The following is a 12,126-nucleotide window of genomic DNA, read 5'->3' as shown; positions in this document are numbered from 1 at the left end:
ACTCCGGGCACAATTCTTATGAAAAGAAATTGGCCTCCGATTTTGAGAATCTTTAAAACTCGCAAATCAACAGCCATGAATAACGTGGTATACCAAATGTTATGTACCTAGTAATTATTCAACTATCACAAATAACATCTAAAAAAATCCAAGTGAGAAGATCAACAATAATGGATACTCGAAAATAAAAACTAGGAGTTTATTTATATTTTATATACCAATAGAGCTGTTTTTCTAACTGTTTTACCTGACATGAATCTACTCCAACTTACTCTCATCAACCTAGCAAGTTAAAAGTTTGCACCCTTTATATTCTAAAACAAAAATAAATAAATAAAACTAGCAAGTTAAAAGTATTTTGATTACTCCACATTAAACTAGCAAGTTAAAAGTTTGCCCAAGACATTCGTTTGATCAGCAATTCTTATTTAAGACCGTCTATATTAAAGACGGTTTTCATACCCGATTAAAGTAAAGGTGGAAATAAAAGAAGGCTGTGAGAAAATTTAAACTATTAAGCAAAATCAAATTTATTTAATTTTCTATCTAGAAATAAAGAAAAACTTGAAATAGAGAACTTACCTCTTAAAGTTGAAACTCCTATATCCCATTCACATCTTTAGGGTTTCCTTGTTCTTATCAATTTCACATAATAACACACACATGCTCAAGTCCCAAAGCTCATGAAAATTCATTTCTTCTCTCCTTTATTTTCCACCATTTATCACTTTGCACACAAAAAGAGAAGCTAAATCTGAAACTTGCACTCTCATGACTCATCATATAATATGCTTTCTTTTACATAAACCCTAACCCTAGTTAGTAGTTACCTAGCTAGCTAGTAGCTACCCCTCTTAATTCACCACATCATACATTAAAAATAGTAAAAATACAATAGCAAAAAAATTACTTCATAAATATTAATGCATATAATCCTGTATATATACTCATCGACTTTTCTCCACCCATCATCCTGAATAACGAGGACGAGGTGCTCAAATGGATCAATGACCAGAGTCGAGTGTCTGAGAGTAGTACCGAGTACTACAAAACTAGTATCAAAATTATTCATATAATTAACTAAGAAAAACCTTGATTTACATAAAATCAAACATACAATATATAAGATGATTATGATCAACATACAAGAGATAGGGTTTCCTTGGTGATGATGAAAATAATGAGTTTTCTTCATCCTCCTCTTCCTCTTCCAAAAACATGCATGGAGACATGGAGTGGTCTTTGCTAGCTAGCTAATAATGTTCCAAAAATTATTAATTAGAAAGGATTAGCTAAAATTAACTAACTAATAAAGCGAATAAAGAAATATATTTATCTTCTACTACTACTACTACTACTACATAGTTGACAAAATCAGCTTAATAATCTTAATGTGGAATATTTATGTATAATTTGATTGGTTTACTCTTTAGGTGGTTGATCATTCCACATCTGTGATGGCACAATGTCTTGTAGAAGACCATCATCCTTAACCTGTTGCTGCAAGGAGGCAGAACATTGTTCGCGAAACTTTCTTTGATAATCATCAACACTTCCAGTGGTCGTTGATGTTACAGTAGAATTTGAGCTACCGCCGGTTGATGGAGTAGTGAAGCTCATTGAAGACGGAATTGGGTTGTCGAGAAAGTAAGATTGAAATGATGGTTGGTTTTGTTGGTATAGATAGTGTTGAGGAAATGATTGGGGACGGGTGTTTATCAGAGTTGATGACAATGTAGAACCGCTTCCACCAAAAGAGAAAGAAGTGGAAGCGGTGCTACATTGATTTAGAGGACTTTGGTTCGGGATGAGACCAGTCATCATCCCGAAACCAACTCCTCCCCGTGTCATTACTGGACACGGGTGTGTGTGATGACCCTCGTAGGTAGTCACTACAATAGCTGGGTCATCACACGACCTCTCTACTCTCTTCTTTACCCCACACGCGCTAGTAGTGCACCGATAGTAGCTCCTACAAATAACACAAATTGAAATAAAATCTTGTAAACACATTGTACTTGCACTAACAAACTAATGATCGACCAAATGACTGAGACAAAGAGAATATCTGAATACCGTGGAAAAGGACTATTCTTGACGGCCTTCTGACCGTACTTGCGCCAACGATAACCATCATCAAGGTGATCAACCTCACTTCTCGTCATGAACGCTACTCGCGGTTCCTTCTCTCTTTTCTGCTTCTTCTTTTTCGGCTTCAACCTAATTCACCAACCCAAAACAATCAAACAATATACAAATATAAACTAAAACTAATCAATCATATAAATTAGTACATACCCAAATCCTTAATGACTAAGTAATTACCATATTTAATTCTATAGAAAAAACCAAAACCAGTTGACCAAGTATACTTAAAATTAAACCACCCTTATCTATACATTGTTTTCTTCCCCCATAAAATCTGGCTTGACTTCACACCTTAATTAGCTAAAGTATCAAAAATCAAACAGGGTAGTCATACTATCTACTCCGTATTATATACACCACAAATAATTCTTGTATCAAACCGTCTTAATGTGAACTCGATTCATATAACTAGTAGTACAGTTCATGACAAGTCTTTGCTTACTAATGCATACATTATTACATATATACTAGTACTTCGTATTAGACTTAGTTTATTCCACATTATATTTTTATACTTTATCCATTCCAATCAATTCTATACCTTTTATTAAAATATAACTCACGTATATTCAACAAATAAGTGCAGAAAAAAAAAGTGCAGAAGTAGTATTTTCGATATAATATTATTAATAAAAACAAAACAATATGAAAGGCTAGCGACTTTCATATTTATTTTCGAGAATTAAGAAATGTCATGATTAATACTTTTTAGCCGACGAATAAATATTCTTTTTGGAAGAGAAATAAAGTTTTTAGAAAAACAAATGTTGATATTTCATTGCCTACTTCTTAATTCTGGTACGAACTCCCTGCATCCCAAAATAATCTCTGATTAATAAAATTTACGAAAACAAATTCATATAATTGAAAAATAAAAAAGTAAAGAGATCCTTAATTTGTTTTAAAGAAAAATTATTTTACTCGATCAAATTTGATATGTGTTGTAGATAACTAGATATCTTATGATTTTTATTAATAAAATGATCTATTCCCTAAAAAACTAGAGAGAAATAAAATAAAGTTTACTAGAAAATTAACGGTGTAGTAAAAAAAGAAAATTACTGTTTAATAGACTTGTCTTGCTGAGCAAGATTCCGTTGATCAGCATCCTCCTCTTCACTCTGAAGCTCATCATGTTCCTTACTAGCCTTAACCCCATCAGAAGAACATGAAGAAATCGAGGCGGAATTCGGTGTATTTGGATTCGTAATATCAACCACCTCGGACGATTCTCCTCCTCCGTTAACCAAAGGCGGATCAGCCAATAGTTGCGGCCGATGAATAATATAATGAGATGATGAAAAAGATGGGAGCAGAGACGGAGACGGAGACGGAGGCGGAAGAAGATCAAATAAAGAAGAAGTACTAAAATCTGAAGAAGGAATTCCTAAAAACTCATCAAAGTAGCTTGTTAAATAAGAAGCCTTGTTGTTGTCTAATTCACCACCCATTATTTCACTTGTTTCTTTTACTAATACTTGATCATCATCATTTTGTTGGAATATGCTCTTATTATTCATGTTGGTATTGTTGAACATTATTTATTTTTGTTGGGAAATTTTATGATAAAAATTGGAATTTTGGAGTGAGTTTTATTTAGTTTAATTTAGAGAGAGAGAGAGAGAGGGGAGTGTGAAAGGGAGGAATGGGGGGAGAATAGTTTGGTTTAAAAAGTGTGGGGGAAGAAAGAGAGAGGGAGAAGGGTGGGTGTGTTGGGGATTTTATGTGTGGATTTGTGGACAACAGGTTGGCTCATTTGGATACTGCCAAATGCCGGTCACATTCATGTCAGCCGACCCCAAATTATTTTGGAATTAAGGCTTTGATATTGTTGTTGTTGTTGTTGTTGTTGTTATACTCTGAATTAAGGTTATGTTCTTTCTGACATGATTTTAGCTCGTATTATTTTAGTTTAGTACAACGTTATTATTTAATTTAATTCAGCTTAATTCAATTTAATTATTTTCAGCCGAAAAAGAATATAATTTTAGTTTAATGAGAGATGGTGTATGAGTTGATTTTATAATAATTTGATTATTGATAAAAATAATTAGTATTACGTATAAAATGAATATGTTATTACGGAAACATGAAAGTTATTGTTTCTTAATTCAGTATAGGACTAATTTTATTTTAGGTATGTATTATGGTGATAGTAACACAAAAATAACGAAGTACTTTTTTAGTAATTCCCGTCATCCAACAACTATACCAAAAATTAAATTGTGATTTTCATATTAGGATTAAATTATGAGAATGATTGAGAGATCACTTACCTAAGAAAGACACAAGATATTAGAATAAAACATATTTTAAAAAGGAATCGTATACTGAATAATATTCTACAATTATAAAAACCTAAATGACTCATTGAATCCTTTTATATTTTCAGTTCACCTTTTATTAGACAGTTTTATACAAACCTTATGTAAAACGAGTACAACATTCAAGAAAATGAGAAATCATAATCCATAATGGACGGTATTTCTCAAGTTTTATATTTTCAGTTCACCTTTTATTAGTTAAAATGTAGTTACAAAACAAATTTTTTACAATATACTTGTGATATGTCGCATTATATAATAGGTGTACTAATTATATTGGACGGTATTTCTCAAGTTTTGCATTTATTGCATATGGGTCCGTCCTCCTTATTTTATCTACACAAAATTTCATTGAAGACGGCGATATCCGTCAAAAGCTTGTGACGGATACTGTTTCCTCTCATAAAATACTCATTAAAAGGTGAGTGAGAAGCATATAGGGGTGCCCCACCTTGTTTCCTCTCCCTTTATGTGAGAGGTCTTCAACTTGTTACGGAATTAACCCGTCACAAGCAAGACGCTTTGTTTTATCTATTACTATTATTTTTCTTATTTGTAATATTACTCCTCCGAGTGCCTCTCTTGACGCACAAGATTTTCGTAATTTTAGTTAAATTTTCCGAATCCTAATTCTACCACTGGTCATAAGCTTAAATGTCGACGTTTTCATATTGTTCATTTCTCGATCATTAGTGTACGGAAACTAAAAGAAATGATGAAAGAACGCGGGATTTTAAACCGGTTTCGTGTGAACACGTTCACACGTGCCGTTCAAAAAGCTCCACCCGTGTGCACTTTGCCTACTAAACTTTTTCATTTTACTTTTTTTTTCCTTAACTTTGTTGCTAAATCAATTCTGGATGACTTGTTTTGTTTCTCATTGCAAAAAGTGTATTACTTTTTTTCCTTTTAAGGGAAATTTAATAAACTCCATGCAATTTAATTATTTTATTTAATGTAAAAATGTAAAATATCAACCTCTAAAAAATATGTCAAATGTACTTCATATAAAAGAAACCAAACACCAAACGGATGTAGTAGATGGACATATACACGATTAGATCGAAAAAGCTGATTCAAACTTGTTAACTATTGTTCATAATATCTTCATTTTAACCATCAAACAAAAAACTCTATTTAATTTATGTACTTAGTATAAATGATACTTCATATAATACAGATAGTCAGATATACATGATGATTCTTTATATATTTTGTCTCCCATACAACAATCTTATCCGTCTTTAACTCTTAAACTTTGCCATTGCTCGAGATCATAAGTTTTTTTCTCTCTCATTTATCTATTTAACCCATATTATCGTTTAAGTCAAATAGTTCCGCGTTCATTTTATACATTTAAGACCACCTAAACAAAAGTACTTGGTAACTACTACCATCATATACTCTCTCCATTCAACTTCACTTTATATGTATTCCTTTTTCGTCCATTCAACTCCACTTTATATGTTTCCTTTTTAGGCCAAGAAAATGACCATTCTATCTTTATTCACACTCCATATTTATAAAAAATGTCATCCATACCTCAAACTAATCCACCATAAAATTTCATCTTTATATTTTTTTTTAACATTTTTAACCTTTCCTATGTACTTTTTATAGTATTTTTAATCCGCTTCTTAATATATGTGCAGAAAGCAAATATGCGAAGTGGAATTGAACTGAGGAGTAAGGTTTTATTGACTAGGTCGTTTATGTTATCCAATTCCACGTTCATTCTCCACTTAGCTAAGGGATGATATAAACATACATATAATTAGACGGAATATATTTTTTGGTTTAATACTTTTGGGTCAATGTTAATTAATTATGTCCAATCAATTCAAATCAGTGCCATCATTATCACACATTATGCAATTAGTTTGTATTAGGACTAAGTTACAAAAAGTAGGATTAGCTCATTCGTTACATTGGTGGATTCGTTTTATGGGATGACTTTTTAGGGCTCAACCACTTAAATGCATCGTCTCAAATTTTGTTTAAATTATAGTATTACCTATTAGGTTTAAATTATTTTATAATAGTAATTTTAAGTATACAAATTCATGTAAGGTGGTTTTACGTCTTACTAGAATTTATGAATATTACTGCTTTATATCGGTTTTACTCTTATGATATATACTCCGTAATTCGTACTTTATACATTCTTTTAGACCTCTAGTAGTACTTATATTTGACAAATGAATTATTATCTGGATATATATTTTTATTTGCTGAAAGAAAACGAGTATTCCATGCATATGTACGTAAAGAATTATTATTCGTTGAGTTATAATACAACATAAATACTTACAATTTTAAATCGTTACTATAAACCTACCTTTTGTTATATTAATACCCATGAACATGTAATAAACTCAAAACCTGAAAAACCAAACACTAATTCAGCTAAAGGTTTTTATTTCACACCAATCAGAAAGATTAAAAGTCAATATTTATTATTATTATTATTTTATTTTATTTTTATAATATAAACCGGAACTTTTATTAAAAATTGTCAAAAAATTTACAAGAAATTAGTGGACAACCGATATACAATTTGGCCCCCCACTCCCTTAGTGATAAAAAAAGTTAAGTCTAGTAAAAATGTAAGCGGCCGCGCGAGTTTCTGCATCCTGAGAAACAAAGAATTTCTGGATCCGCTTGAGCAAACCCATAGCATCAATTTATTATTATTATTATTATTATTATTATTATTATTATTATTATTGTCACACGAAAGTAATTTGTACCTTAAGAAAACATCTAAAAAAATCAATATAGTTGCATATCTTGGCTATTAACTTATTAAGGTAGGCAAGGTGTAGAAATGCATGGTGTTTGACCGATCGATCACCGATGGTATGCGAAATAAAACGACGGTGTGCAGATCACGTGCTGGATCACACGGCTCTGTTTCTTGGTACAGCCTTTTACGCCTAAACTCCATGTACTTACGCGCTTTCTATTTGCATTCATATATTCCATTATTCGCCCCTTTGTCTCTTTGTAGTTTGCACATCGGAGGTACATGTTCACACTTCACACTTCACACTTCACACTTCACACCCTAATCATATAAAAAAAAAAAAAAAAATGAGATGCCGATATCAGGTAAATACCGACTTTTAGAATCACTTTCTCACAATCTCACATGCAACATATAAAATTCATTGAAGTATATAAGAATATGTAAGACAGTGAAAAGGTGATAGTCGTAACACTTAGTCCCTCAAAATTGAATAATAACAATAAAATTATTTAAATAGTTACAGAAACTGAGACCTAAAAAGCAATATATTTTCGATGTTTTAAGAATTTTGTTGATTAATGTTAAATGTATGTGTCGTAAAATCATTATTGATATATCCCCCTAAGGCCCCTATAAAGTCGTAGCTAATAGATATAGTATGATCAATCGTTTTCAATATAGAACAAACTTGATCTCAAAGAAATGTCACCATGGCTAAATTTAACCAGCTAGTCCGACACTTAGAAAACATAATGTTTCCTTTTTTTTTTAATCTTGTAAGTTGTAGGCATTAGCTTTGGAAAGACTTGTGAATGTGATTTATTGATGATTATAGATAATAGATAATATTAGCAATTTTTGTTTGGTTATATTATGCATACATTGCCATCTTAGCAAGAAAGTGTCTCCTTTGGTTAAGACAAGGTTAGTCGACGACCATAGGATGCCAACGTATTTAACAACATTTTGCCGATTGATATGAAACACTAGGTTCCTATATATAGTCCCACCGTATATGGGTTGATCATTTGTAATACACTTTTGTGAAGAAATTCAAAGTTCCACATGTGAGGGTTGTCCCACATTGATAAAAGAGGAGAAGAATTACCACTTTATAAGGCAATGAGCTACTCCCTCTATCGCCAATTGGTTTTAGAGTGGAACCCTCTTAGGCCTACGTTGTGGACTTTTTCTCCTCCGTTTGGGTGCGGCCCAGGCCCGTTGTTGAATTTAACAACTTTCTTCTTAATATTCCCTTCGATCATTATTCTTAATCTATAAGACAAAATATATTCATGTGAGATTTTATTTGATTCATCGTCATGAATGCTATAAGAATATCAATTTTTTATAATTTTTAATAATGTGTAACTAAAGATATTTACGTTGCAAAACGTACCTCGACAAGTGTGAAAAAGTCAATGTTACCTTTGGTCTGGATCAGAGGGAGTAGTAACTAAACATGTTTTATTTTTGTAATTTAATTAGGATATATATACTCACTCTATTTCATTTATTTATTTACCTGTTTTATGTGAGTTCAGTAATTTAACTAAAAGTAAACAAATACATGAAACGTTTGAAATATATTATTAATATCGAAAGAAATAAAATTCTATATTAGGCCTGTGTAAGTTTGATAGGACGATGTTTTTATACACTAAGTTAATTATCGAACATTAGTACAATATTCTTAGCAATTATAGTAGTACTCTTTTCCCGACCTTCTCTCCTGGTAATGACATAGAGTCAATATCTTATACTCCCTCTCAGTCACTATAATGTTCTCTCTTCCCCGAAACGGATTATTCAACTAATGTTCCCCTTTCTATTTTTAGTAACTTTTACTCTTATTTTATTCATTCCTCTCTCCTATCACCAAACCTCACACAACTCTTTTATTCCTATTTTATTACTTTTCTTTATGCTTTGGCCCCACAATTCTTTATTTAACTACTAATAATTCATCTCTCTCTCCTATCACCAACCCCACACAACTCTTTTACTCCTATTTTAATATTTTTTCCTTAAGTATTGTGTCCATATCAAATGGGAATAATATAGTGACTGGGAGGAAGTATTAGTTAGATTATTTAAAATATACGAATAATAAAATAAAAAATGGAATTTAGGGTGAAGCAAATATTCCTTTACACATTTAACTACAAGGACGTCTAGCTACGAAATACGTAATTATCTTTATGTCAAATAATTATAAATGAATTATTAAATACCAATGAAATTTTGAAATAGTGGTATTGCACAAACTTTAGCATGTCATATTGTCATGTACAAATATGAGGCACAATAGAAAACAAAATATACTCCTATATTATTTGCTTGTACATGAAGTATGGGAAGAATAGTTATAAACAAAGTGCATTATGTAATGTTTCGAGAAGAATACTCGTAGGTGTTTATTCTAATATTCTACCTATTCAAAGTCCACCTTCCCAAGTCTTACCCATATGATTTTACTAGCTCATGTTACCTAAAAGCCTCATTCTTAACGCTAGTCATAAGTCAACAACACTTCTAAATACTAAATCAATCATTTTCAAATGGGTCACAATTAATTAACTCGCAATATCTTTTACGTTATTTCGACTTAAATAAGACTAAAGATTATAAAGTTTAAATCGTCGAATTTTACACATTTTGTTAAGCTAATTTATCGATATTTACCAGCAGATATAAATGATAAATCACCTAAATAATTTAGGTTATTACTTTTTTGTAATTATGCCTCATTCTTTTGAGCTTAATTCCAGATTTCCATCTCTCATTAAGCTTTGTTCAGCTCATTTATGTTTAGTATGGCCTAGTTCAGCTCTATTCATCTCGGCTCACATCAATATAGTTTAGCTTTATTATTTACATCAGTTCAGTTCATCTCTATTCAACCGAACAAAACATGATGACCTTATTTTATTAATAAAAGAAAACAATAGGCCTTGTTCTTTTCAGCTAAAAGTAGATGAACTAAACTGAATGGAGCTGAGTTTAGCTGAACTAAATGAACCTGAAGTAAGAGTTATTTTGTGAATAAATAAGCTGAACTGAACTGAATAAAGCCGAATTAAACTTAAATTAAGCCAAAAGAACATGAATATAATCAGGAGTTTTTATAATATAATATCAATTCCCGTTCCACAATTATTGTACTATATATTATTTAGAGACAAAAAAAAGGAAGAAGATGTCAAAGGAGAAGCATTGATAAAGGTATCTTTTAAGACAAGCCGAACATTGCCCTAATATGGCCTTTTGACTGTGGTCGTATTCACATAAAATGCCATGCATGCTAATGAAAAATACAAGTAATCTTTTTCACATTTTATTAAACATTTCAACAGTATTATGGGCTTTATGTCAATAGTCAATAGTCAAAGTCAAACACAATTAGTACAAATAAATAAATAATATATAGTCTATGTCTATATAATTGTTTGTTGAACGACATACGTCTTTTTGTGGTGATGGTGAATCCAATATACAAACTTATAAATTTCTACTTTGCATGTGCGAGGTGTATCAATCAATTTTGTACCATCAATTATGATTATATATGTTAGGCATAGACGGAATTACGAAGTTCAACAATATATATTAAAAATGAATAAAACGAGAAAAACAAAATTAAAATTAAAACCGTGGATATTTCAGTATATTCGATGTTTTAACATTCAACTTCAATAGATATAAATTTGTAAAAGAAATGTGATCATATTAACAGGAGTGATATGATAAGATGATAACATATGTATTGAAAGTTAATACGAGTATTGGATAAAACTACTGAAAACCTTATTGATGCGACATTTTGCATCTAGCATTCAGTGGATGCATAGCGATGTTTTCTGAATTTTTATTGCTTACTTGATTATTAACAATAACGACGATAATGATGACGATGATAATAAAGATTAAAATTAGAAGGACGTGTAGTAGCATGCATCCACGCACTATTACATTATATACACATCAGGGCGTCATATACAAAGCACCAAAGTGATTAAGGAATTAAGGTAACACCTAATTCTTTAGGCCATTTTAAATCACAACTATCATTATCTGTTACTGTATTTTCCGGTTCAATTATTGTTGGGTTTTATTATGATAAATCGTGAATATTAGAAAATAAATCGAACTTGACAAGTACACATACGTACTTTTGTTCTCTATTTATCTCTTTTCTGGTTGCCCCATCCCTTAAGTATAAATTCGGGTTATCAAACCAAAAAAGTAAGTTTAATTTCAACCGGTGATACAGAACTTAGCTAGTATAAATTACTCGATCTTAAATTGTTTACAATTTGCAATTGACGTCCAATTTCCAATTTTGAACAAATTTTGAAAGGCAAAGAAAATATGAAACTTGCATCGTATCGAAAATCCAATCATAATATACAGTGATTTAGTCATTTTTAAAAATCTTGTTAAATTAACTAGTGAGGATTTGATTTAAAAATGTGACATTAAAAGATGGCAGCTGACACATTTTTACGCGTTACGATCAAACCAGGTATGCATGGCATAACTTTGCGTTTACATGCACTTTTCTTGCATCATCGGAAAGCATGCAAGCTTTATTTACCATGATAATGATAAGGTAAACTATTAATCCCTCTCTCCGATCATTTGTTGTCTTTTTCTATATTCGGGTGTCTCAGTGAGTTATTATCCTTTCTATTTTAAGAATGAACTTGTTGAACAATTTGATCATTCACGTTCAATTTGTTCCACTTGGCATTTAGTAATTGGCTCCTTCCTATTTTCTTGGTCTTTGTGTCAAAACCAAAGAACAACAATTGACCGGAACGGAAGAATTATCTTTTATCAGTCGCCAATTAGTTTAGGACAAAATATATAATTGCGATTAACCAATACAACGAGTTTAGGTAA

At 31.2% G+C, this 12,126-nt stretch overlaps 1 protein-coding gene across 1 annotated transcript; it reads right to left on the bottom strand.

Moving 5' to 3' along the window:
• Nucleotides 1–1,058: 1,058 nt before the first annotated feature.
• Nucleotides 1,059–3,831, bottom strand: LOC141609319 (uncharacterized). The gene is made up of 3 exons (XM_074428417.1): nucleotides 3,211–3,831; nucleotides 2,077–2,220; nucleotides 1,059–1,972 (listed from the first exon to the last, which is right to left on the bottom strand). Exons 1-3 carry the CDS (start codon nucleotides 3,684–3,686, stop codon nucleotides 1,423–1,425), a joined length of 1,170 nt encoding a protein of 389 aa, XP_074284518.1. The 5' UTR covers nucleotides 3,687–3,831; the 3' UTR covers nucleotides 1,059–1,422.
• Nucleotides 3,832–12,126: the final 8,295 nt, after the last annotated feature.

Source organism: Silene latifolia, chromosome 10, assembly GCF_048544455.1.
Source record: "Silene latifolia isolate original U9 population chromosome 10, ASM4854445v1, whole genome shotgun sequence".
NCBI classification, from domain to species: domain Eukaryota; kingdom Viridiplantae; phylum Streptophyta; class Magnoliopsida; order Caryophyllales; family Caryophyllaceae; genus Silene; species Silene latifolia.
The sequence above is the reverse complement of the archived record's forward strand: the minus strand, read 5'-3'. Positions and strand labels throughout refer to the sequence as shown.

Bases quoted from the DNA above. Each gene is read 5' to 3' on its own strand.
- LOC141609319 (XM_074428417.1), bottom strand. From the start codon at position 3,686: ATGTTCAACAATACCAACATGAATAATAAGAGCATATTCCAACAAAAT. The intron at 2,221-3,210 runs GTAATTTTCTTT...TTGGTGAATTAG, and splicing joins CAAGACAAGTCTATTAAACA to GTTGAAGCCGAAAAAGAAGA. The intron at 1,973-2,076 runs GTATTCAGATAT...TGTTATTTGTAG, and splicing joins AAGAATAGTCCTTTTCCACG to GAGCTACTATCGGTGCACTA.